The sequence below is a fragment of the Nipponia nippon genome, unplaced genomic scaffold (assembly GCF_047370975.1).
Source record: "Nipponia nippon isolate SJK-2023a ecotype South Korea unplaced genomic scaffold, ASM4737097v1 scaffold_5, whole genome shotgun sequence".
In the NCBI taxonomy this organism is placed as follows: Eukaryota; Metazoa; Chordata; class Aves; order Pelecaniformes; family Threskiornithidae; genus Nipponia; species Nipponia nippon.
The window spans coordinates 534900-560727 of record NW_028262369.1 but is presented as its reverse complement, the minus strand read 5'-3'; the positions used below and the strand labels follow the sequence as shown (position 1 = coordinate 560727).

General features: G+C 53.7%; 2 protein-coding genes across 7 annotated transcripts; both read left to right on the top strand.

The window, feature by feature from the left end:
- The first annotated feature begins 8116 nt into the window (after positions 1 to 8116).
- On the top strand, positions 8117 to 16855 carry AMDHD2 (amidohydrolase domain containing 2). 3 transcript variants are annotated; one of them, XM_087734852.1, is made up of 12 exons: positions 8117 to 8685; positions 9248 to 9384; positions 10079 to 10218; positions 10593 to 10647; positions 11081 to 11293; positions 12450 to 12538; positions 12886 to 13030; positions 13302 to 13409; positions 14141 to 14209; positions 14657 to 14758; positions 15167 to 15247; positions 15380 to 16855. In XM_087734852.1, exons 1-12 carry the CDS (start codon positions 8603 to 8605, stop codon positions 15523 to 15525), a joined length of 1368 nt encoding a protein of 455 aa, XP_087590978.1. In that variant the 5' UTR covers positions 8117 to 8602; the 3' UTR covers positions 15526 to 16855. The 3 variants fall into 3 exon arrangements, with proteins under 3 accessions (XP_087590978.1, XP_087590979.1, XP_087590980.1); XM_087734853.1 differs by having other exon boundaries at positions 8120 to 8685; positions 15167 to 15217; XM_087734854.1 differs by having other exon boundaries at positions 8121 to 8685; positions 15167 to 15522.
- A 1272-nt stretch (positions 16856 to 18127) lies between these two features.
- Positions 18128 to 25787, top strand: CUNH8orf33 (chromosome unknown C8orf33 homolog). 4 transcript variants are annotated; one of them, XM_087732416.1, is made up of 8 exons: positions 18128 to 18576; positions 19407 to 19497; positions 21224 to 21361; positions 21549 to 21713; positions 21792 to 22042; positions 23516 to 23606; positions 23717 to 23863; positions 24000 to 25787. In XM_087732416.1, exons 1-8 carry the CDS (start codon positions 18568 to 18570, stop codon positions 24194 to 24196), a joined length of 1089 nt encoding a protein of 362 aa, XP_087588542.1. In that variant the 5' UTR covers positions 18128 to 18567; the 3' UTR covers positions 24197 to 25787. The 4 variants fall into 4 exon arrangements, with proteins under 4 accessions (XP_087588542.1, XP_087588540.1, XP_087588539.1 ...); XM_087732414.1 differs by having other exon boundaries at positions 18135 to 18576; positions 21227 to 21361; positions 21549 to 22042; XM_087732413.1 differs by having other exon boundaries at positions 18136 to 18576; positions 21549 to 22042.
- The last annotated feature ends 41 nt before the right edge of the window (positions 25788 to 25828 follow it).

Sequence of the window (25828 nt, the reverse complement as noted above, 5' to 3'; positions counted from 1 at the left end):
TGTAATGAGTCCTCTGCCTCTGATTTCGTGCTCTTGCTGCTCCTTCAGGAAGAGGAGGTGCTCCTTTACGGGGAGGCAGGTTCTTGGAAGTGACTGAGCACCATGCAGAAGTGATGCTGTCATCACTGCTAAAGCATGGCCATGCTGTTTCCAGCTGCTGCCCGTGGGCAGCACTCATGGTGAGCAGGAATGCAAGGCTGTTGCTGTGCTTTGCTCACCCTGATCAAGCGGCACGTCTTTGCTCTGGCACAGGGCAATGCCAGGTAATAAACAGGCTGTGCAGCACGGCCTGAGCAGGCAAGGTCAGGGAGCGAGGGTGGGGGCTTCAGCATGTGACGAGGAAGAGGAGCTGCTGAAGAGCCTTTATGCAGCTTGTCCTTGTGACAGCTCTGCAGAGACGTAGCTGGTCGGAGAGCTGCACTGCTGGCAGCAGTTGCCACTAAAGTACCTGACCAATAGCCTCATCACCAAAAAGGGTTCATTCAAGAACTCGTATTTTTAACTTGTAAATCAGGAGCATTCGAGCTGGGAAGTTCTGCTTTTGCAGCTAGTGAACGCTGTAGCAACCTTCTGGTCCTGAGGATTTAGGAGTGTTGCAAAGCAGTGCTGAAGCTCATACGGGAAATAGATGTTGGACCCTTACAGATGTAGAGCTTGTTCTAGATGGCCTTTGGGAAGTACATCACATTTTTTTTTTTAGTTGTATAGTTTGGAGAAAGGTCAAGCTTTACCTTGTTGAAGCCAAAATGTTAATACTGCACAGGTACCTAGTACTGCCTTTGTGGTCACACTAAGCTGCGGAATCCGGAGTGATCTGTAGGAACCTCTGTTGGCCTGCTTGGGAATGGAGATGTGGTGGTGGCGTGCATGGATTTCATCCATGTGCCTTTTGTATACCTGTGCAGCAAACAAGTCTGGTGTGAGTACTGCGAAGAGCTGTGGCCGGAGCACGAGGGATTCACTGAAGCTATGCCTGGAGCTCCTTGCCTGGCAGGAGCATTCACCAGCCCGGGCCCGGGGGCACCATGTGCACCTTCTGGGAAGCTGGTCTCCAATCTGGGGACCATTTGGGAAGGAGACTTCAGCTATTAGCCAGTCATTCAGCTAGTATGGATTTTCACAGACTTTTGTGAAGGTGTAGTTTTAACAGTTGTTGATCATCAATAATTATTAACAAATTAATTGGTTTATTCTGTTTGCTAAAAAGCTGTTCTGTCTGCATTCGTTTAACAGGCTGTCAGCTGCTTGGCTTTGGGCTGTGCCACTGGTTTTGTGTTTCAGAGGGGCTTTTCTTCATGGCAGTCTGAGCAGTGGTGGTGCCTGGGCTGCATAGAGGCGTGAGCCGATTTAAGGAGAATTACAGATGTCTGCTGAAGCATTGCCTGGGCTAAGGGAAAATTTCCTGATCTGAATTGTGTTGATCATTCTTTTCTTCAGCAGAAGCAGTAGACTCTCAACTTCTGAATTAGACTTTACCCAGGGGTCATAAACATTTAGGGAAACTATAGCATAATTCCCTCTCAGCACTGATCACAGCGAGTGCCTTCCCAGTGCTTCTGTGCAGAGTCTGATAGAGCTTGCAGCTGGGAGGGGGTGAGCTGTGAATTCGGGCTCTCTGGAAAGCATGCCACGTACACCTTGCAGGTCGGGGTGAGAGGAATGGCATTTTGCTTGTGTAGCAGGACAGGAGAAGGTCCTGGCGGGGGCTGCAAGTACGCATAACATCTGGGTTTGCCATCTTCAAGGGGAACCTGCTGCCAGCCTTGTGTTTTGCCAATGTACAAGAATATGAGTAAATTGCATTTAAGAGAGGAACTAAATGCTGGTGGTAGCGCTCATCTCTAAGAGAAATAAGCAATTTAAAGGCACTGGTCTACAGGAACTCTTTAAGGTCCCCCTGTCGCTTGGTGACACCTTGCAGAAGGCAGTTAAGTGGGCTCAGGATGGCGATGGATACTTGCGTAACCAAATGCCGGCAAAATGCCATTGACAGCATTTTGGTTCACGCCTTGGAACATCAAGCCTTTCTCCTTTATATATAAACCCATGCAAGTCAGGAGAACGGCATAAAACAAAAGCTGGGGTTAGCAGGCATAGGCGGAGGATTGCTTTGCGCTGAGTACCTGCAAATACGCCGGGAGTAAAATTAACGATCTGATCCCTCAGCCAAGCGTTTTCTGACAGCGATGCTCTAGATCCTCATTGATGACTCCCAGGTGAAAACTTGCATTTCGAGTCCTTCACTGATGCTATTGCATCAGCAAATTTCTCAAGTGATTCAGGGCATTAAGAAAATTGGGGACCTTTTGGTCCCTTTCCTTCGTTTACTGGCAGCAGAGTGCTAGATCGGAGTGCAGTCCCATCTGGCAGGGATTGGCTTTGGTTTGGAAGAGGGGAACAGGCAGGCTCGGGGCGTGAAATGACAGACTCGTGGAGTGCCTGATTAAAAGAGGTGGCGTGTGCTGGCACGTAAATAGTGCTCTGTAACGTGGCAGGTTGCGCGCCTGTGAGTGCACTGCAGAGTGAGTCAGCCCTGCGGAGAGAGAACGAGCAGGGTGGCTCTGCAGCAGCGGACAAGGGTGGATGTCCATTAGCAGTCGGCTCAGGCTAGGGAAGGTTAAGGGACGCCTGCTGCCAGACGCAGCCCGCAGAGACAATGCCTTCACAGAGCTTGCTGACCTTTCGCTTTTTTTAACTCTTTCATACTGGCTTTTTTCCCAAAGGCTGCAGATTTTTTCTGTTTGGGTTTTTTGTGGTTTTTTTTTTTTACTGCTCTGTTGGAGAAGCATTTTTAAGTATTAGGATTTTATCTGTGATTCGTCAGGGATTGTCTTTCCTTGGGAGACCTGGTTTACAGAGAAGCGTAGTAACCTGGAAAAGTAAAAGAGCTTTGGGGAAATAAAAACCTCGTTAAGAGAAACTGATCCCAGAAACTAAGCTGCTGTTTTCAACTACAGGGTAGCAGCAGATCTAATGAAAACAACTCTCAGTAAACCTTGTTTCCTTCGCAGTCTGACCATGGCGATATGGATTTTATGGCTTTTTGCTGCTTCCATCCAGCCTGACTGTACACACCATCACTGTTCCTCAGGTGAGAATTACCTCTGTCTGTGACACACAGGACTTGCCACCTCTGCTCTTAGCATATCTCTTTCTGCTCTACAGGTATTAACCATCTTTTTCTCTTGACATAATTAAATTAAACCCAGAGTAGTAAGTCCTCCTAGTGCCGCTTATCCTGGAGTGGGAGTTTTCTGTTTCAAAGGATCGTGTCCCGAAAAGCTTCTCCGTTTTTGTTCCTATTACTCACTAATGAATGCTGTTCTTTTCTCTGCAAGCCACGCTTCATTTAGCTCCTGCGACAGTCACAGCTTTGCAACTCATATCGCTGAGTTTCTCTTGAGCTAGTTCCCGTGTCGTGGCGCCAAAGCACGCAGAAAAACATCCTCCCCCGTCCTTACAGTGTGTAAGGCCCGAAGCTCTCCTAGGGGCCAAGCCGCAGGGTCCCAGGTGCCTCCCACAGGGCCTCCACAGACCACTGACAGTTCTTGCTGGCGTGTGAGAGTACGAGCTGGGCAGCAGGAGGGCAGGACGAGGTTCCTGGAGAGTCAGTGGCTTGTGTTTGCCATCTTCCTTTTGCTGAGGAGACAAGAAGCACACACGACAGGCTCAAGTCCTGGCTCTTCTGGATTTACCAAGGGGATACTGGTGGCTGTTTCAATCCTGGACCCTTTTTTGGCGCTTTGAACTGCCCTGTCCTCTCTATTGCACCTGTGCGTTCCTCCTTTGCCTTTGGGGGAGGGTAAAGGGGTGACCTCGAGCGGCCGGGGGCGATAACGACCACCTACACCTGATGGCTTTGTCTGCCCAAGGCAGGCTGAGGACAGAGCTCAGGGAATCACGTATGTTCCCAAGATGGGCAGGGTGTTCTCAACTCATAGATGTAACCAGCCTCCCTGGCTCCTGTGTGCATTAGGACAATTGCAGACCTCTTTCTGAATGCACGTGAAAAATTAGAAGCCAAGGCTGCATCTCCACAAGCACTTGTTGGCAGCAGTGCTGGCCTAAGCCCTCCCTCTGGCCACCTAGACCTTCTTTCACATCTGTAGCACACGCTCCCCTGTTTCTCCCAAGCGTGCTGGTACAACTTCTCATGCTGCCCGGCAGCGAATCTAATTTGGGAATTGAGCCAGGGTAAAAATAACTCAACCCGAAGAAAGAAACATTTGCTAAAGAAAATGCAAGTGAAACCACAGCTTGTGATTCCCTCAGCCTGTTACTGGGGCAGTAGAGAGAAAGAACATGCAGTTATTAGAGAAGGGGCGTGCAGTTATTGGTGATGCAGGACAGGGTTAATTTAATACTGAGAAATAAAAGAAGAACATTCAAATGGATAAGACTTAAGCAGGACAGATACATGACGAAGTTGGGCTGGGTGGCATACCTACAGCATCAATGAGGCAGATTTCCATACCTTTCATCTCAGCACAGACTGTTCTGTTCCTCCCAGCAGTGCAGAGGGAGGTCCAGGCCATTTTCCAGCGTTCTGATTCAGTGGTTCGCTTTAGGGCTCGCAGCCTAGAAAAATGTTGGATCTCTTTGTTGCCAAAGGGTCGGTGAAGCTGTGGCAGTGGGGTGGCCCCCGTGGCAGGATCTTTAACAGTGGATGTTACTATCTGTAAGCAGTCAGTATTTGTATTTACCTGGATGTCTCTTCCACTGCCAAGAAAAGTTACTGTCAGCGGTCTGTTAGCATGTACGTTCATGTGAAAGTGCCCTTTGGCCACAGGCGGTTTGGGTGCTGTATAAGCCTTTTGACATCTGAATTCAGTTTAGCAGCTTGGGAGAGTACTTCCCCCTTGCAGAGTCGTTGGCTCAGATAAGCAGGCCTGAGATCCACTTTTAGGATTAATTTTCTAATCTTCTGGTTCTGGAGTCTCCTTGACTTCACCTGTACTGAAGCCACAAGTCATATGCTGCTGGGTGCCCCAAACGTGGATCATTTCAGCCACAATGAGGAAAACCTGCCTGAAGCCACTCTTAGCCTCAAATTCCCAGAACAGTGCTGCACATGGTTTTCCTGGCCTCAACTAGCATCATTCCCAGCTCTCCATTTCAGGGGCCTTTACTGGCATCCTGCTGGCAGTAAGAGGCAGCTTGTACTGTGGACAAGCACTGACATCATGGAATGGTAAGTACAGCGTAAAACCTCATTAAAATTCAATTCCTGGCCAGACGGGGATGTTACGTTCATGCACAATTACATTTCCCATCATTTATCTTTTCCCGGCGTGATTCATCAGTGGAGCTCACATCAGCACCCTGCCTAGGCACGGTCCTTGATGAGACACTTGACTCTCCCTGTGATACCCTGGGACACCAAACGGGATAAATGCGCGAGTGGGAGGGATAGGTGGATTGCTGCAGCGCACAGCAGTCCCTGTGGAGCAAAGAGGATGGAGGGGAAATGGAGCCGTCTGCCTGCAGGTGGTTAGGAGTAAGTGCTCAGACTGTTGGGGACGCTGGCTTTAATTTTAACAAAGCGTAGGACTTGCCTTTAACGTTTTGGAGATTGGATGTTGTTGCCTTTCGGCCACAAAGCCTGCAGACACAAGGACCCCTGGTGGCACGGTCTGCTGGGGAGAAAAGGCAGGGGCCTGGCTGCAGCGCACAGAACGAGCTTTCTGTCTTCTCTCCCAGGCTGCTACTGACCTGTCAAGTGACCTTAGGAGCCTGCCTACAGCAATGCTGTCAGCTTAGAAAGTAACATTTAAAAGAAGTAATGACTTACCTGTTGCAGTTAACTCTGCTTCCCTGGAGCTGAGACTGAGAAAGGAACAGTCAAGGGGGGGGTCCAGAAACCTTACTTTGCCTGAGCCAATAAACAGTTCAAATTTAATTTTGTTCCTGTAATTATTATTGTGTCCAGCCAGACTTCCAAGCAGGTACATGCTTTGCAACACTGGTCTGCCAGCTCTCAGGGGCAAGGTCCCTTTGTGACGGGTCCATCCAGCACACCTGGGTCCGCCCGGGGCTGCCGTTCAAGAAGTAACTGATCTCGAGTCAAGTGAAGCAAGCCCTGCACCGTTGTTTCCTCGCATGGTGGGTGTAGCCCGCGGGCCCCTCGTGGCACGGCGTGCCTGCTGTCCCGCGCGTGTGCGGTGTGCCACAGCAAGCGGAGCAGTTTCTCCAGGCAGATTCATTCCCTGGAGAGGAACGAGTCCACTGTGGCCGTTCAAGCCAAGGTTACTTATTCACAAATTCACAGACTTACAAGGCATTAGGAACCACTAATTCATCTCCTCTGACCTCTCAGGCCTTTCAACTTTGCCTGATAAAAAGTAATACTTAGCGGGTAATACTTCTTCCACGAAGGCATTCCCGTGTGACAAGGCTGCCCAGCTGGCGGTGACAGTGCCTGTACAAGAGCTGTGGCACGGCGCAGTAAGGCTGCGGGATCCTCGGCTGGAAGGTGCCGGGTACTAGTGAACGTGCGAAGGTAAAGGTGCCTTGAGCTTCCTTTTGCCTGTCCTGGGGCTGGCTGGTGGTTCTTGAGTGACGACGCTCCAGACCACCTGCGCTGAGGAGCTCCAGCTTGGCGTCAGTGGACACAGTGGAGAAAGATTCTGCCCCAAACATTTCTCATGTGACAAGTGGTGTCCCTCAGGGTTCCATACTGGGACCAGTACTGTTTAATATCTTCATCAATGACACAGACAGTGGGATCAAGTGCACCCTCAGCAAGTTTGCAGATGACACCAAGCTGAGCGGTGCATGGACACGCCTGAGGGACGGGATGGCATCCAGAGGGACCTGGACGGGCTGGAGAGGTGGGACTGTGTGAACCTCATGGGGCTCAACGAGGCCAAGGGCAGGGTCCTGCACCTGGGTGGGGGCAACCCCCGGTATCAGCACAGGCTGGGGGATGGAGGGGTGGAGAGCAGCCCTGCCGAGAAGGCCTTGGGGGTGCTGGGGGATGAAAAGCTGGCCATGGGCCGGCCATGTGCTCTGGCAGCCCAGAAAGCCAAGCGTCTCCTGGGCTGCATCCCCCGCAGCGTGGGCAGCGGGGCGAGGGAGGGGATTCTGCCCCTCTGCTCCGCTCGGGGGAGACCCCCCTGGAGCCCCGCGTCCAGCTCGGGGGTCCTCAGCACGGGAAGGACATGGGGCTGTTGGAGCGGGGCCAGGGGAGGCCACCGAAATGCTCCGAGGGTGGCACAGCTCTGCTGGGAGGACAGGCTGAGAGCTGGGGGGTTCAGCCTGGAGAGGAGGAGGCTGCGGGGAGACCTCACTGCGGCCTTGCCGTGCTGAAAGGGGGCCGACAAGAAAGGGGGGGACAGGCTTTTTAGCAGGGCCTGCTGCGACAGGACAAGGGGGGATGGTTTTAAGCTGAAAGAGGGGAGATTCAGACTGGATATAAGGAAGAAATTGTTTACGCCGAGGGTGGTGAGACAGTGGCAGGGGTTGCCCAGAGCGGTGGGAGATGCCCCATCCCTGGAAACCTTCAAGGCCCGGCTGGACGGGGCTCTGAGCACCCTGATGTGGTTGAAGCTGTCCCTGCCCATGGCAGGGGGATGGAGGGGATGGCCTGGAAAGGGCCCTGCCAGCCCAAAGCCTCCTGTGGTTCTGTGATTCATCAGAGCATACAGCAAGCGACAGCAGGAGGCGTGTGCAGACTGGCAGGAGGAAGGTCTGGGGGAGATGGTTGTGACTGACAAGCAGATGTTGACACCAGCAGCTCCTCCTCACCTCTCTCCAGCTTCCCTGAGCTCACCGGGCCTGTAGCTCCCCTGGGCGAGAGGGGTTCCCTCAGGACACACATCACTCCCCGCTGCCATCGGGCCTTTTCAGGAGCATTTTGTCACCTCTGCGTTACATTCTGTGGCGAAACACCAGCGTACGCTGCTGCCAGCCCCCTTAGAGGCTCCGGTAGGGAACATTACTCGTTTCTATTTAATGCTTAGTGTGATTAAACCAGACTCGGAGAGGAAATCCCCTCAGACACTCGCTGCAATGAGGGAGAGCAGCAGGCCCGGGGTGTCGCTCGGCCTGCCGGCAGCTGCCGGCAGGCCGAGCGACACCCCGGGCCTGCAGGACAGGGAGGGCGGCCTCCCGGGCAGGAGCAGGCATCTCTCCACGGCGCCGCCGGTCCCCGCAGCCGCCCCCGACGCCGTGACGGTGACAACGCCAGTCCCGCCTCTACGGAGCCGCCGACCTCCTCAAGATGGCGGTGCCCTTCCCATGATGGCGGCGCGGGTGGGGTCACGTGAGGCCGGCGCCCGCCCCCCGCCCCACCCCCGGGCGTCCCGGTCCCCGCCGCTGCCCCGCGGAGCCGGGGCTGCACCGGGCCCGGCCCTGGCCGCGTCCCGCGGCGGGGCCTGGCCGCGCAGGGGCCTTCTCCTCGCAGCCTCGGCCCGGAGCCCCGGGGAGAGGCGGGGGCCTACCCGCCGCCTGCCCCCGGGGCGGTGCTTCGGCCCCTCCGCCCCTCACCGGCTCCTCCGTTCCCGGCTGCGGCCGCTCGCACCGGAGCCGCGGCCTTGCCCCGCTCCGCCACCCCCGGTCCCCGCCCCTGATCCCGGTTCCCGCCGGCTCCCGCAGCCCCGCGATGCCGTCCAACAAATCCGTCTCGGACGCGCCCATCCTCCAGTTCACCAACTGCCGCATCCTGAGGAGCCACCGGCTCCAGAGGTGAGGGCTGCCGGGGCGTCGGGCTGCGGGGGGCCGCGGGGGGCCGCGGGGCCGGGGGGCCGGGGGGGCCGCGGTCGCGGCGGGCCGCAGAGCTGACCTGCAGCCCGGGGCGCCCTGGGGACCGTCCCCAGCTCCCCCAGCGCATCGGCTGCCGGCCCTCGCCCCCGCGCTCCCGCCATCCCTCGCCCCCGCCGCCTGATCCCTGAGGGGGACGGGCCCGCCGGTGCTACGGCCCCTCTCTGCTCCCCTCGTCTTTCCTTTTGCCGCCTCTGCCAGCCCCTGGGCCCCGTGGCCGTCGCCACCACACCTGACGGGCAGCCCATGAAAATCCCGTTCCCCCGAGTTTTGTGAAGCCAGAGGCCAGGCAGAGCGGGCTGCCCGTCGTCTCGCTGCTGGAAGAGCGGCTTTGCCCTAGCAGACATTGGAGAGCCTGCGGCGGAGGGTGCCGGTGGGGTCTGCTCTGCCCGAGGCCACCGCTGTCACTGGGGCCGCGGCCACCTGCTCCTGTGCGCTCCACCGCAGGCGGCAGCGGAGCTTGGAGTGTGTGTAACTGTCCCTTCAGGGAGGACCTGTGGGTGCGAGAGGGGAAGATCCTCAACCCGGAGAAGCTCTTCTTTGACGAGAAGGGCTCTGCTGACGTCCAGCTGGACTGCAAGGACAGCATCATCGCCCCGGGCTTCATCGACGTCCAGATCAACGGTACGGCGAAGGCACACGCGCTCACAGCAGGGTGGGGGTCCCGGGTTTGTCAGTCACTGACCTTCAAACCCTGCTGTGTGCATGCTGCCCATGACCACGTGCGTTTCAGCTGCTCAAGGGAGATGTGAGTCGCCAAACTAACGATAAAGAACAATTTTGCCCATGGTTGCTGCTGTCACGTAATTGATCCCGTTTGGCTGGGTGGGGTTTTCAGCCCAGCTTTCCTCCTAACCTCATTTTCATCAACAGTCCCTGCCCCTGCGCTGGCAGGGTGCCCGCCCTACCCTTCCCTTCCCAGGATGCGGGGAGGACAGAGCAGGACTTCTCAAGGGAACAAACCTTACCTGCAGTAGCTCTCTCCTGAGGGTCAAAAAAGGCTTGTTCCATGGTAGCTTATGTTGGAAGTTAGGTCCCCTCTTCAGTGGGGAATCCTCAGATTTTGCCCTGCATCAAAGTTGCAAAACGTGGAGATGCTGTGGGGAGAAGCACTTCACCAGGAACGCGTTGGTTTGTACTCGCGGAGCCTTGCAAATGTAGGACAGGAGAAGTGCTGGTGGAGCCCTTTGCTTCGGGTCAGTGCTGTACAAACGGAGTGGCTCACTCTGGTCGTGCAAAATGTTTCTTCGGCATTTTCAGGTGGGAAAGCATCCACTTGGGAGGCTGCAGCTTCATCTCTGTTTTGTTCACGGTGCAGGAGGCTTTGGGGTGGACTTCTCCCTGGCTACAGATGACTTCAAATCAGGGATTGACCTGGTCAGTCAGAAAATCCTCTCCCATGGAGTGACCTCCTTCTGTCCCACCCTGGTGACCTCTCCTCCGTCTGTGTACCACCAGGTAAGTGACTTTCTCCCCCTCTCATCCACAGGGTGATAAAGGGCTGAGGCCGGTACCAAGAGGTGAGAGGGCCAAGGCTGGGTCTGCAGAGACTGGGATAACTTTTTTTTGGCAGAAAAGCCGTGGGCATGAGGAGCTGGACTCTACCCCTGGATTTCTTGCCCCTAACCTTTAGTACGCTGAGACAGCAATGTCTCCCAGGCCAGCTTTGCACAACGGGGCTTGCAGGTGGCTTTTTCTTTGCGAGCTGTGTTTGGCTGATGGTCCCAAGTGGTCCAGCTACAAAGCTCTCTCCAGACCTGAGGTCTGGGTTTGTTCTGGCAGGTGGGGGGGCTGTGTCTGGGGTGCCATGCCTGACAAACCCCTTTCTCTAGGTTCTCCCTCAGATCAGTATAAGAAATGGTGGAGTCCACGGAGCAGGTATCCTGGGTAAGTGGTTTTGTCCCTCGCTGTCCTCTCTGGTGCTACGCTAGGCAGTCCATTATCTTGTTCATTGTTAAGGGGAAAGAAGCTACTGTAGGACAGCACAAATGGGGGCTGGAGCTCTTTCTGGGAGGGATGCACAGGTGGGCACAGACCCGCTTTCTCCTCAAACTGTTCCTGGCCTTTGCCATGGACTCTGCCATCATACACACACCACTCCGGCCCTTTTGGGCCCCACAGGGTACTGGCAGTGGGGTGGCTCGGCTTGGCCAGTTGCCAGCGCTGCATCTTTCACTGTGCTGAGCTCAGAGTTACCTGAGCTGTGTGTTTTGCTGCACGAGAATGGCAAGAGCTTGACTGGAGCAGGGTCGACGCAGCAGGTTTCTTGGTCCTTGGCAGGGAGAGGAAGGGTCATGGCTTTGTGTTCCTCTTTGGCCAGGGGCCCACCTGGAAGGACCGTTCATCAGCAAGGAGAAGAAAGGGGCGCACCCGGAGCACTGCCTCCGCACCTTTGAGGAAGGTGCCTTCCAGGACCTGCTTGCCACCTACGGGTCCCTGGACTGTGTCCGGATAGTCACCCTGGCCCCAGAGATGAAGAGGAGCAGTGAGGTGATCCGGGAACTCACCAAGCGGGGCATCTGTGTCTCGCTCGGTAAGGGCTGGGGAGGAGGAGGCGTAGGGAGGCTCCGTCTCCCCGTGCCATGCGGGCCAGGCAGCCCCTCTCTTGCGGCTGTAGCTTCATGGTGTCTCAGTGCGACTGCACGCGGTGGGATTTTCTTTTGCCTGGCCTATATGGAGGTGACAGACTTGTCACAAATGGGGACCTCACTTGATGCTGCAAATCTGTCACCCTTTGTATGGTAAGGGCCAAACTTCATATGGACTGAAAAGCCCCTGCAGTTTAACACAAGGTAGCGTTTGGTGCTGTAAATACACAGGAAAGAATAGCAGTCTTTCTTACTTGAATAAAGGTGTAATTGAGGGTTGACGACGTGGAAGGGTTCAAACTCTGAAGTTCAACTGCTTTAGGCCTTGTTTGACAGGTGAAATAATTTTCCAAAGGTTACTATTGAGGTTTGATAACTCTGTTTTTCAACCAGCAGCGCTGTAGGAGACCTCTCCCTCCACTGCCTTGCAGGTCCCTGACTTAAAATGGGATGCATTTTTCTTGTCCTCTGTTTCACAAACTCTTCTTTGTCTCAGATCATTAAAGAAATCCTCTTTGGTTTGGTTTTGTTTTTTTTTTTTTTTTTTTCAAAAAGGGGGGGAGTTATTCAGGGTGAAATTAAACCTTAAGTGAGAAGGGCATTCATACAGCAGAGCCTCTCTTATCTCACAGCCACATAAAGCGGAGAACCACAGCAAGGCAAAGTTTGCCCACAGAGCATTAGAGCTGCTGTCCGTGCTGGGGAAAACAGAATTTTCCTTCTGGGTAGTTTTATCCCCATATTCTTTCTTGGCAAAGTCCCCACTGTCTCTGCTCCCTTGACAGCTCTCTATAAAGCCTTTAAATACCTGAGGACGGCAGAAAGGCGTGTCCTTGGACCTCTAGCCCAGCCTGAAGGCAACTCTCTGGGAGCAAGGCAGCATTTGTGACGGTGGTGATGTGAACAGTGAAGGTGTTCAGGTGAAACACCCACTGCCAGAGTCCCCCACGGTCACGGCCAGACACCTCTGTGCCGAGGCTGGCATCTCAGACCTCAGCCTGGGGTGGGGCATCAGAGGCCTAGTGACAGAGCATCTTCACTCCTGTAGGGAAATAAATGGCGAGAGGGGCAGAAAAATCATGTGTTGGTCTTTGTCCCCAGGTCACTCGGTGGCTAATCTCTCCCAGGCTGAGGAGGCTGTGCAGCACGGCGCTACCTTCATCACTCACCTCTTCAATGCCATGTTGCCGGTGAGTAGCTGAGGGCACTTGCCCTGCACTGGTATTGCTTTCGGTGCTTCCTCTCCTGCTCCCCACAGATGCGTATTCTCCCCAGCTTCTTTCGTAACAGGCCTTGCCATGAGGTTTCAACACTGAACCTCTGGCTTCACATTTCTACTGCCTGATCTAAAAGAGAGTCAAGGCTGTAGCAGACTCTTGAAATTCAAGGAAATGCCCAGATTTGTCTGGTAAAGAATGGAGCACCCAGCTGCCAGGCACTATTTGATAGAGATGGCAGCTGCATCCCCTGATGGGAAGGGTCTCAGCCCACAAGTCCTGGCAATGCTCCACAGCTTGTCCTCTCTCCCCTTGGGCAGTTCCACCATCGCGACCCTGGGATTGTGGGGCTGCTGACAAGTGACAAGATTCCTGCTGGGCGGAGAGTCTTCTACGGCATGATCTCTGATGGCATCCACACCAACCCTGCCGCCCTGCGAATCGCCCACCGAGCCCACCCCAAAGGTGAGCTGTGCCGGGCCCACGCAGTGCCACCAGCCATCCCGAGCGCTGTGCCATCTCTCACAAAACACACGCGCAAGTGCTGTAGCGTAGTGCTCTCGCTGCCTGAGAGAGGTCACAGCCGTGTGTGCTGATCCACCAGCCCTCTCGCTTCAGTCGGACGTGGCTAGAGACGCTTTGGCCCCTCTCTGGGAGGACCAGCATGGCGCAGCGCTCAGAGCTGCAGCAAGGTCGGCTGCAAAGCTAACGCAGCCTCTTTCCTTGTGTTCCTCAGGCCTGGTGCTGGTGACGGATGCGATCGCTGGCATGGGGCTGGCACCAGGTCGGCACACGCTGGGTCAGCAGGTGATAGAGATCGATGGGCTGAACACCTACATTGCAGGTAAGTGCCGTCCTGCAAAAGAGCTGGGGCAGCGCTGCCACTCGTGTCTGCTCCTGGAGAGCTCAGCACGCCTTGCAGTTCTTGCTGGTTGTGCCACCCTCTTGGGGTTTGGGGCCTGATCGGTTAATGGCTCTGCAATGACATGGCCCTGGGGAGAACGAGGCACCTCGTGAAGAGGGGGATTGCCCCGTCTTGGTGGAGTGAGGAGGAGTCTGTCAATTTTTACCTGTCCGCAACACCTTTGAACACCTTGTTGCCCAACATCATGGATGCTGGAGGTTCCAGTGGGGTCAGAGGACAGAGGAATCCCACAGATATTTATTGTCCTTTGTCTTTACTATAACACCACCACTTCTTGCTAACAAATTTCCCTAAACTGCAAGCAGTTGGAGGCCGGGAAGGTATTTCAGAGAAGGATCATTCCTTTCTCAGTTCCCTTCCGCTGTCTCTGGCAGCAGGTGCCTGCGTTGTGAGCTAGAGCTTCACCCAGTCCAGCTGGTCTTATGGTGGAGCTGCAGGGTGACATCCCAGTACCTCTCCCTGCGCTGCCAGCACAGGCTCGCTCTCGCCTTGCTCTGTCACTCGGCAGCCATGGCTGCGGGCCCTTCAACTCGCTCCTCGTGCGACCCAGGATTTCTACCCCTTTTGGTCACATTATGCTTTCCCACCGCCCCGCTTCTCCTTGCTATGAGTTGTGGGACCTGCTCAGTGCCATCTTGTTCCTCTCCCAGGCACCAAGACCCTGAGTGGCAGTGTGGCGACCATGGACACCTGTGTGCGACACTTCCAAGAAGCCACAGGTAAGTGAGCCTTGTCCACAAGCTGTTGCTCCCTACGTTGACTCGGGAAGAGGTCTCAGTCTTGCCAGCTGTGTCGGCTCCACCAGGGAACGTTCCCTCTTGCCTGAGACATGATGAGAAGGGCTGAGATCAGCAGCACTGGCCTCAGATGAGCACCTTTCTGAGGGGAGGTTTCATTTTAACCCATAGCACTAATGAGAGGTGAACTCTCCTGCTCCTTTCTCACAAAGGTGAATGATTTTCCCCTCCCCATACCCTAGGTGTTCAGTTCTCCTCTTCTCGCTGTCTCCCGTAGGGATGTTTCCCCTCCCCAGCTCCATATGGCTGTGGTGAGGGTGTTCCAGCTCGGGTCCCTGCCAGGCTGACAGTTGCCTTAGCCAGGGGGCTGGGGCTGCTCTGGCGATGGGGCTGTTTGCTGCCCTAATGCCTCCCCCTTCTCTGTCCAAGGGTGCTCGGTAGAGACCGCGTTGGAGGCAGCGTCTCTGCATCCCGCTCAGCTCCTGGGGATTGAACACAAAAAGGGGACATTAAATTACGACTCCGATGCAGGTACTGGTATGGGGACAGCAGGTGCTGGTATGGGGACAACAGTGTGAGGGCTCCTGGGTGCTGGAGCAAAGCAGGAGCTGCTGTGAACGCATCTTCATCCCCTGCTTCAGTGGGAGCTGCAGGGAGACTCGCTCTGGCTGGGATTTGCTCCGGGCTTTCGCTCCAGGCTTTTGCTCCAGTGGTTTTTCCCTTGGGTGCTGGTGGGGTTTCGTGAGCCCTTTGGAGAGACCCCCGCATCTCAGCCAAGCATGGAGCAGAGCCGTCATAGCAAGGATGGCACCGCACTGCTGTCCTGCTGCCGTGTCTGGGTGGGGAGAAGCTCTTTCCCATGGAGGCCAGCTCCTCCCAGCCAGCTTCAGCTGCTCCCCTTATCTGACAGATGCTTCCTTTCTCTCTCGTCCGATGCAGATTTCCTGATGCTGAATGACGGTCTGTATGTGCAAGCCACGTACATCGCGGGTGAGGAAGTCTGGAGACAGGATGCGTTAGGCATGTGACGCTGGGCTGTCCTGGTGCCCTCCGAGGCTCCCTGGCACTGTGGTTAGCAGCTTTGGTAACCACCCCACTTCTCTTTCTTTTTTTTTTTTTTTTTTTTAATTCCTTCCTGCAACTCCCTTAAAGGAGCCTCATACCAAAGAGCTGCGTTTTCAGCACAACCGCTGCTTCCAGTTACAGCCATGCCTGCAACAAATTCGTTGGTGCTCAGTTGGTGGAGTGGGGAAAGCAGGCAGATCTGTGTTGGGGGGGATTGTCAGCCCCCAGCGTGACCTGAAGGACTGCACAGCTGTCCTGCATGGCGTCCCCAGACAGAGGTGCTCCCGTCGCCGTCTTACAGCAGTGTGAAGCTCTCACAGCACACACTAACCTGCCCCGTGCCTGAGGCAGGCTCAAGCCATTCCCATTCCTCTGCCTGCCGTTTGCCTCGCTCCCAGGCAGCCGTGGCTGGTTAGACATCAGCTTCCACCAGCTCAGCTCGCAGCTCTTCACGTTAAAAGGTTCCTGTTGTGTCAGCAGAAGGTGAGGATCATGTTCTGATCCCCCGGCAGTCCCTCTGTCGTGTGTCCTCCGGAGCAAGGCTGTCACAGCTCGCCGACTCGGTGCCATTGTGAGGCTGTGAATCCATGTGGGCTGAATCCTCAGGGCAGAGATCAAACCCAGGAAAAATGAGGCATTGCTGGTCCCTTTGTGCCTTTTCCCTGCATGGGCACTGAGTCCACAGCACGTGGTGTCGGCTGGAGACACGGACAGCATCCTGCCACAGAAAGCAATGTTCCTCTCGACTGTTCTGGCTGGACGGGTTCCGCAGGCTCTGTGCCCAGCCGTACCCAGTAGGGCCTTTGCATCGCCTGGTGGGTTTGTGCGTTCCTCAGGCCACAGACAGGAAGCTTTTGCTTTAGGGGGTGCACCCAGAGCCCTCGGTCCAGCTCAGGGACTGAGGGAGAGAAGTGCAGTGGGATTCTGGCCTTTCAAGACAGTTGCTGATAGCTCATTATTCCCGTGCTCGTTACTATCTTCTCCAATACTTGACTGTCAGCTGTTGTCCTGACACTTGGACACTTCTACGCAAAGACCGATGCTGATTTTGAACCTACCGCAGTCAGAAAAGCCTTGCCGTAAGTCTTGGACAACCTCTGACAAGCCTCAAACCAATTAGACGGGTTTTGTAGCGAGGGGAGGGCTTAGACAAGGGCTAAGCCTTAGCAAGGGCGGAGGTTGTAAGGCAAGACAAAAGTCTGGTCGGGATTGGCAGAAGTGAGCCGATTTTTCCAGCACGTTTTTATAACCTTTAACAGTAACATTTGGAAGTGCTTTCCTAGCACTTCAGAGCTCTGCTGGAATAACTGGCAGCCTTGGAGAATTTCTAACATCAGCTGCCAATGTCAGCAGAAACTGTAACCTCCACGATTTCAAGCATTTGAAAGAGACATCAAATACTGTGCTGTGAAATGTGACGTGCTACAGCATTACAGATCTCAGCGGGGGCACTTTTGACTGCTGCTGAAAGAAATCCAAGGGGAAAAAAATGCATATCAATCAAGGTGTCTAACTTTTTTTTATTTACAAAACTAAATAATCAAAAGGAAATCTGAAGTGGAATTAGACAACACCTGTCTATGTGTATTACCCTGTTTTGTCTGTCGAAGGTGCGCTGTACCCCGCCGTGGTGCTGTGTGGTGATGGTGGGGGGTGTATGATGGTGTGTGGGGGTGTATGATGGTGTGTGGTGGTGTGTGTGGGTGTGTGGTGGTGTGTGGGGGTGTATGATGGTGTGTGGGGGTGTATGGGGGCGTGTGGTGGTGTGTGTGGGCGTGTGGTGGCGTATGATGGTGTGTGGTGGCGTGTGGTGGTGTGTGTGGGCGTGTGGTGGTGTGTGTGGGTGTATGATGGTGTGGGGGGGTGTGTGGGGGTGTATGATGGTGTGGGGTGGCGTGTGGGGGTGTGTGGGGGTGTGTGGTGGTGTATGGGGGTGTGTGGTGGCGTGTGGTGGCGTATGATGGTGTGTGTGGGCGTGTGGTGGCGTGTGGGGGTGTATGATGGCGTGTGGTGGCGTATGATGGTGTGTGTGGGTGTGTGGTGGCGTGTGGTGGCGAGTGGGGGTGTATGATGGTGTGTGGTGGCATGTGGGGGTGTATGATGGTGTGTGTGGGCGTGTGGTGGTGTGTGGGGGTGTGTGGTGGTGTATGGGGGTGTGTGGTGGCGTGTGGTGGCGTATGATGGTGTGTGTGGGCGTGTGGTGGCGTGTGGGGGTGTATGATGGCGTGTGGTGGCGTGTGGTGGCGAGTGGGGGTGTATGATGGTGTGTGGTGGCGTGTGGGGGTGTGTGGGGGTGTGTGGTGGTGTATGGGGGTGTGTGGTGGCGTGTGGTGGCGTATGATGGTGTGTGTGGGCGTGTGGTGGCGTGTGGGGGTGTATGATGGCGTGTGGTGGCGTATGATGGTGTGTGTGGGTGTGTGGTGGCGTGTGGTGGCGAGTGGGGGTGTATGATGGTGTGTGGGGGTGTGTGGTGGCGAGTGGCCGGCGGCAGCGCGGCCCCCGGCTCCGCTGGATGGGGACACCGCAGACGGGGCGCTCCTGAAGGTGCCGTGGGCTTTGGCCCGCGGGGGGCGGCCGGCAGCCGGCGTCCCGCCAGTGAAGCGGGGCCCAGCGGCTCCCGGCGGGGCTCGGGAGGGAGCGGGGGGGCAGACGCCCGGCCACGGCGGGAGCTCGGCTCCTCCGCTCGGCCTCCCGCCGAGCCGTCCCCAGCCGGGGCTCAGCCGGCTTCCGAGGGAGCCTTCGTGCCTCGGCGCCCCGGGCCCTCCCGGGCCCTCCCCGGCCGCCCTGCGCAAGCGGCGAGGGCAGGCCCTGGCGGGCCGGGCAGGACCGTGCCGGTGGCCTCCCCGGGCAGAGCGGGGGAGCCGCCCCCGTGGCGGTCTGTGAGGAGCCCCTCGCCCCGCGCCGGCAGCGGGGCCTTTCGCCGTCCCTCCCCGGCGGGGGGCCCCGCTTTCCCCTCAGCGCGGCGGGCGGAACGGAGGCGCGGGGCCCGGGGAGCGGCCGGAGGGGCGGCGGGCGGACCGCGGCGGGGGGAGGCCTTTGGGCGGCGCACGGCGGCCGGGCCCTTCCCGCCTTCACCACCCGGGCCCCGGCGGCTGCCCCCGGGCCCGGCCTCGGCGGCCGAGGGGCGGCGGGCAGGCCTCGGGCCCCCGTCGCTGGTGCCGGCCCGGCCCGGGCGGCGCTGGAGCCCAGGAGCCCACACGCTGTTCCGTGGCCGGAGGTGGGCGGCGGCAGAGGGGCCCGGTTTCCTCCCCGCGGCGGCGCGGAGGCTGCCCAGCATGGAGCGGGTAAGCGCTCTGCTCGGCCCCTCTCTGCCTCGCCGCTGTTCCGAGGCACCCTCTCCTCCGCCGGCCCTTGGCCGAGGCGCCTTTCTCCGGGCCCAGGCTCTTCGCCGGCCCGCGGCATGCGCCCGGCGCCCGGCAGGTTTCCGTGAAGGCCTTCCCTAGCACTCGTGCTGCCTTTCCCGGTGCCTGGCCGGCTGCTCTTCTGCTCAGGCAAGGGCTCTCGTTTCCTAATGCGTCCTGACGATTGTCGTGTTCACAGGCAGACTTCTTGGCAACTGCTTAGCAGGAAGCATGCAGGGTAAAAATGCAGCAAAGCTAGTCCTAAGGAGTTGTGTTTAGCGTAAAGATAAATTCTGCGTATTGCCAGAGCTGCGCTGGAGGGAAATTTCCTGCTGTGGAGACGTACCGTGCCATAGAATAAGCTTCAGGAAAAATGAGAAATCTTCCATTTGGGGCCTTTAAAAAAGGAGGAGGAGGAAAAAGAAAGAAAAAAAATCTGTGGGAAGTGCTGGCTTGCCAGGAGTGGGTGGCTTACTGCTAGTAAGAGTTTATTGTCTCTAATTTTTGTAATGAAGAGGGCTCATTTGGTGCCTCCAAACAGGGAGTATTGCAGGGCCTGTGTCCCACCCTGTGCTGTGCTGATTATGGTATAAATTGAGCTGTTACGCAACACGCTTCAAGCATAAAGCCAGAAGAGGGGTTATGACCCGTGAGTCTGATCTCCCACACAAGAGGGGAGAGGACTTCAGAAAACTCAGTTTTGGAATCAATTTTGCAGGTGAGAGATTTGTGCTTCTTTTAAACATTGTGCCTTCCCCCATCCCATGTTCCAGGCTCCCCAGGGCACGTTCCAGGATGAGTTGGAGTGGTGCATTTCGCAGCTGGAGGCAAATCTCCTTCGCCTCAGCCCAACCCCCGCACAAGGTATGTTGCCTCTCTCACAGTCTGCAGCCATCTTCCAGCCTCAGTTCTGATTTAGCAGACGTGGCCATTTTTATGTTTCTTCTCACCCATCTGTTTCCTATTCTTGCGTTATATGGGATTTATTCTGAATACAAAACAAGATAAAGCGTTGAATTCTAAGAACTATCTGTCTGGAAGCAGCTTCATCTTTCATTCCCATGATATTCATCATCCCTGTTTTCTGTATTCTTTCTCATGTTCTCCTTTTCCCATCTAACAGCTTGTTGTTTGGTTCTGCTACAGCTCTGCTTTTGTTTTACAGTTAAGACTGGGCATACTGTGTCAGTGCATCTGGCCCTTAAACGCCAGTAGGTTTATTTTTGTGAAGCTTGTTCCTCACTGTTCTTGTTCCAAGGAGAAATTACATGAAAGATACGATCCTGTAAAATACTTTTCAGAAGATCACAGTTTGATCTAGTCAGTCCAGCTTGTAAATATATGAAGGCGCATGTCCTGCCCCTACCGATGGCTAGTACTTAATGTTTAGAGGAGGGGTGTGGCTACCCCTGTAAGATGCCCACGTGGATGTTTGCTGGTGCACCTGTGGATGCAGCAGTGATCGATACTTGCCCACACACCATGCTTGAGCGTCAGACTGTTTTGTTACACCTGGTACCTAGTGTCCAGCCGCAGCGGGGGAAGGCTGCTCCTGCGGGGGAGGCAGTTGAAGGTCTGGATCAATGAGGTACCTGCCTGCAGCAGTGCTATGAGATCCTCAGCTTAAAATAACTCCCAGGTGAGGGAGGGGAGAGGTTCCCCCGAAGCTTTTTCTAGCTCTTTCTTTGTAACAGCTCTTATTAGTGAGCAGGCCTTGAATGCAGCCAGCTAAACTCCTTGCAGCAGGGGGAAATGTGTGCTCAGGACCCTGACGCCCCGGTGCTGTGAAGATACATCCCGCTTTTGTGGGTGGATACAGCCTCACTGCGGCATTTCTGCCTCCCACTTGCGTGCTGTTCCTCTGTTCCTAGCATGGGACTCTCAGTGTTGGATCTGCAAGATACATCTTATTCGGAGAGTCCCAGAGAGATGCACTGCAGCCAAGAGAGATGGGTCTGTGCCCACTCCAAAGCACTAGTCTAGTACATCAAGCTTTTTTGTGGCTTGAAATGTGTGAGACAAACACCAGAAGACTATGCATACCTGGAGTTCGCAAACTGAGGTCTTTGGGGACTGCTGTCACAGAAGAACAACTACGCTGTGCAGAGAATTTGCTCTGATACAAAGACTTGGGATTACTGTTGTGGTCAGGGCGGTTTGTATGAGAGTGAAGCAAGAGTCCTGCTTTTCAGGGTGTGCCCAGTACTCGGTCAGATTTTTTCTTGTTTTCCGGAGAAGGCACACCGAGCTACGCTCTTGGATTTGTCACCTGCTTTGGGGGAAGGGTTGTTAAGCCCTGTGTAGCTTCTGTGCCATTAGTAGTGCACTTAGTGCAGTGTAAGGTTCTTACGGTACATAATAAGCAGTTAAGATCTATTTTTTTTTTTCCTTTAAGAATATTTCATGGTATTTCAGCTTCTAGAAGCACTTAGAGTTTCCTTTCAATCGAGTGCCAGTCATGGATTAGTCAGAGGTGGTATGAACACAGAACACAGGCAGAGGAGACCCAGTCACCAGCATCCCACAATACGGTGTGTAAGGCCCACCGTAACCTGTCTCTTGTCTCTCTTGGTCTTTTTCTTGAGTGCAGCAGAGGAGGCACAGCACATTCTCAAGGTCCTGTGCTCCCATGAGACTCCTTTTGTGAAGAAGCAGCAAGTGATGAACCGTGTGTTTGGGGATTATCGTCTCACGATGGCGGAGGATCAGAAGAGCATGGAGAAAGCAGGTGAGCTTGAACCGTCCCTTCAGGGGGTGGTGATATTGGGTTCTTTTCTGTGGATTTCTTACATTGCAGCTTTTGATTGGATCGCCTCTCTGCGGCAGTGCCTTACAGAGGGAGTTGCAGTAGCAGTGGCATCCCCATAGTAGGAAACTGGCAGATTGATAGAAACATTATTCTTTACCTTTTCTAGATGTGAAATCTGGTGATGTGGAAGTACAGCAAAGCAATGGGCAGGCTTCAGATGCTGTGGTACATGGGAAACAGTCTGACCAAATCCCAGAAGATGACTGTCCTTCGGATCCATTGGTTCCAGCAAGCCAACATACAGAGCGTACAGCAGATCAGGAAGTGCTGGGTAATTCACTGCCTACCGAATCAGCAGGTATGCCGCGGATTTCAGCCTTGCAGAAGGCTGAGTTGACTCAAACTGCAGGTAGTGCACCCAAAGAGGACAGAAGCCATGTCACGTTAAAGATTCCCCAACCAGAGACTGCTCCTGGAGGTGAGACAGTGACAGAGAAATCAACAGCAGATGGAGCTGCCCAGAAGAAGAAAAAGAAGAAGAAACAAAAAACATCTGTCAGTAAAAAGGAGATGGAAGAAACTGAGGTCAACAGGAAGGCAAAGGCAGAAGCTAACAGATGTCAGAATAAAGATATTTCCCACCAGGATGAGACCTCTGAGGTATTTATTTATTGGTGGGATCCCATAATTCATAAACCCTTGAGCAAAAGAGAAACTTTATCTCTTTGCGTAGTTTAACAGTTAGCATACTGGCTTGAGATGAAAGCTGAAAGACAAGGATTGATGCTTATTTCTTACAGCAGCTGTTTTCTTTCTCTGCTAGACAATTGAGGAACCTAACTAGTGGAAATGGTCTTTTGTTGTCTGCTTTAGACTTGTGATGCTAATCCTGGGAAGCTGGGTGCCACATTTTCTTAAAAAATGAAAATAAAAAATGGAGGTAACTGTCCTCAGTCAGTGCCAAGCTGGTACCTCTGCGTGCTGAACCACACCTGCATGTTACCGGGTGGGATGAATTGCTCACATAACGCAAATAGCAAAGCTGAGGTGCAGAGCTGCTGGCTGGTGTAGCCAAGGCTGTGGCAGGGTCTGGTGCAAAGCCCAAGGGTGCTTCCGAGAAGGTTCCCGCTGTAAGGCATGGCCCAGAAATCGACTGAAGTTGTGTGTAAACACACCATTAAGGCACATCCTGAGGTTTTCTAATGCTAAGGTCCAGGTCTTCATTTTTTTTCCTTTTCAGCACTGCTGTAGTTACTATTAACAAGCAATGCCAGCTGAGCAATACTGAAATACAAAATTGCAAAAAACTTGCTTTCGTTAATATTCTACACTGAAGTCGCACTGAGTGTTTACCTGCCTCTTGAAGCATTCCATCCAAAGTGCTGCTTCACCAACAACCCTGCCAATAAACGCTGCTGAGCACCGGAAAGGTAGAAAGATTTGAAGGTGATGTAAAGCCCTTCCGGTCCATTGGAAGGAGGCTGTTGTAAGGAAAAGAAGGAAACGGCATCAGGGCTTTTGTGTTCATATGTACATAGCAGTTAAGAATTGCCTCAGCCCCAGGATGCAGCCCTGTTTCTCTCCCTTCCGCTGCTCAGTTAGCCAGCTGGCTTTGCTTGATGGGACTTGGCTTCTTCCATCTTCGTGGGCTTCAGCTCCCTTCTCCTCATGCATTTCTGGTTGAGCAAGCACGCAGGAGCTGAGACACCAAGACTTGGCTTCTGATTTTGTCCATTGTTTGCTTTTTGATTTTGAGCAGGTTTGGGGGTAGGGTGGTTTTAGTTGTTGTTGTTGATGCTTATTCCTCCCATCTGTAAGTTGATTTGACAGCTTCTTTCAGAGGAAAGGCTCTGGACAGCTTTCCAGAAAACTGCGTCATCTGAATGGCAGCCAAATATTAAATCCATCAAATATAGGCAGTGAGTTTCAACTAGACATTTGTCTAGTGCTTTAAGTTTATTCAATGAAAAGCACTATAGGGAAAATGTCGTGAAGTCCATGAAGTGATCACCAGAACATGAAATTTGGAATAGTCCTGACTTTATGCAGATACCTTTTTTCCTGTGTAGCAACTGCTGCTCTGATGTTTGGATGACTTATTTCCTCATGCTCACTCTGCTCCATGTTGCATAGCCGTCAGATGACCAGCTGTGGAAAGAGGTGGACTGGTGTGTGGAACAGCTGGAACTTGGCCTGAAGACACAGAAATCCACTCCAAAGCAGGGTAAGCATTCAAGTGAACGAGAGATCTCCCCTGTGGGAAGGGTTGGCAGGCGCAGGGGCAGAGCCGGGGGGAGTCAAACTGTGCGTTGTTTCTCCTTTGCGCTGCTTCAGCTGAAGAGGCTCTCCGTGCAATCAAGACACTGCGCAACGACAAGGCTCCACTGGTGAAGAAGCGTCAGCTCATGAGAGCCATGTTTGGTGACTATAGGAAGAAGATGGAGGAGGAGTGGTGCAAAGAGCTGAAGCTCATGGAAACAGGTAGGAGAACTTTGCATGCCGGGGAAAGTGAAGAGGAAAGGGCTTCGCTCCTGCCCTCCGTATTGCTTTGCAGAGTGGGACCTCACTATATGAGATGACTAAACATCTCTTACTGCTCTTTTCTCCCCTCTTTAAGCTGCAAAATCTGCCAGGGTCACGGAAGTGAAGGGAGACATCCGCAACAAGAACTGCCAGTTCATCCGGAAGCGCTCAGGAGCTTGCAGGAAAAGCCAAGGTTCAGCAGCATCCCCTTCAGAGTCACCCAGGACACTTAACACAGGCTCATTCAAATTCACAACTTCCCAAGAAGAGTTTCGCTTTAATTTCTTGTAGGAAAGTCTTTTAGACTAAAACTGTGGCTAAAAACTGTGCCAAATCTCCTATAAACTTAAGAACGGTGGAAAGATGCTGTGCAGTAGATGTTACACAAGAATCTCTGTGTGTTTCCTAAAGAAAGGATCCTCTCTCAGAGTCCCTTAAACCTGGAGGTTTAAAACAGATCTGCCTACTATGCATGTCACCCCAAGACTCAGTCTACAGAGTACTCCTCTGTCCTCGCGCTGTAGAAAGGCATGTTTGCAAAAGATCAGCACAGAGTCTGGAAGGATCTGTTTTTCTTCCCGTAGAATTGACATTAACCTAAGAATCTCTCTTTTATCCTGCGAGATTTTCCCATTCTCTTATTGCTTTTAGATAGAGCAGACCTTTTATAGCAGATGAGGCAGTGATGCGTACAGAAGGGAGCGGTTTGTAATGAAGACCCAGCTTCTGTGAAGATCCAGCGGTGTAAGCATACTGGATAGTTGAATGCTTCCACTCTGTACGAGTCTGTGTGAATGCAGCTTCTGGTATCCAGAAAGCACGGGGCAGTGCGTGTAATCACTGCCGTCTAGAGAGCACGAGTTCAGGATCTTGGAGGAAAATAAGTGAGAACCATCCTTGCTCGTTGATCTCTTTAATTGACAGGTGTAGACTTAGAACTGCAAAGGCTGGTTTAATCTAGCCCGGGGATGTGAGGACAGTTGTTTCCAGACAGGGGAAGATTTTTGTTGCTGAAGCCGGGTTCTGGCCTGCTGGGAAGGATGCACAATCAGTTCTTAAAATAAGTTTACTTTATAAGTAGCCCAGAAACAACCACCAGTGGCTCAGAGGATAAGTCAGCTGCATGCCAAACCTTGGGTGGCGGTAAAATGAACTGTGAGAGCCCAAAGATCCTCTTGCATTTGATTTGTATTAAATTTTTGCTTTCTGAACTGTTGAATGTGTGTCTCCAGTGTTTCGATAATGCTTCAGCCATTGAACCCACCTCCTGGGTTCATGCAGAAAGTCTTCCCCACTCAGCCTAAAAAAGCTGAAGGAACAGAAGTCCTTTAAAAGGGAACACGGTATCAGGTGTCCCTGGGGTGCGGTGCTTTCCTTCCTTTTTATAGTCCAGTCAGTCATCCTGTACGAGAAGCGAGAAATGGGAGTGTAGGCAGATTCCAGGGTGTACTGAGAGCAGCTGAGAGCTGGGGGAGAACATTTGCTGCGAAAGACTTCAAAAAAACCTGATGTTGGCTACAAAAAAAAATATTTTATTACTAAGCTCTGATGTAGTCAGTTGCATCTGTGAGGATATTTTTTTTTTGTTTAAATATTTCAAAGAATGCCTCCCTAGGCATAAGGAGAGACTGACCCGGAATAACGTATCTCATGAGGAGAAATGTGCAGGGACGACTTTAAGTCTTCTGGAAATCGATAGGTTAGCAGATGGTTATTTTACTTGGTGAGACGCACTGCTGTTACTTTGACTGTATGGAACAACACTGTACAGTATTTTTTTGGATTTCCAGGATTTTACATTAAACATACAAAAGCTGCATCGTCGTCAAATTTTCGGTGTCTTCGTGCCATTTACTAAGATTAAAGAGCATCTTGTACGTGATCTTGGAACTAAAGCTGTTTTCTTTCCTGGCTGGTTATGCA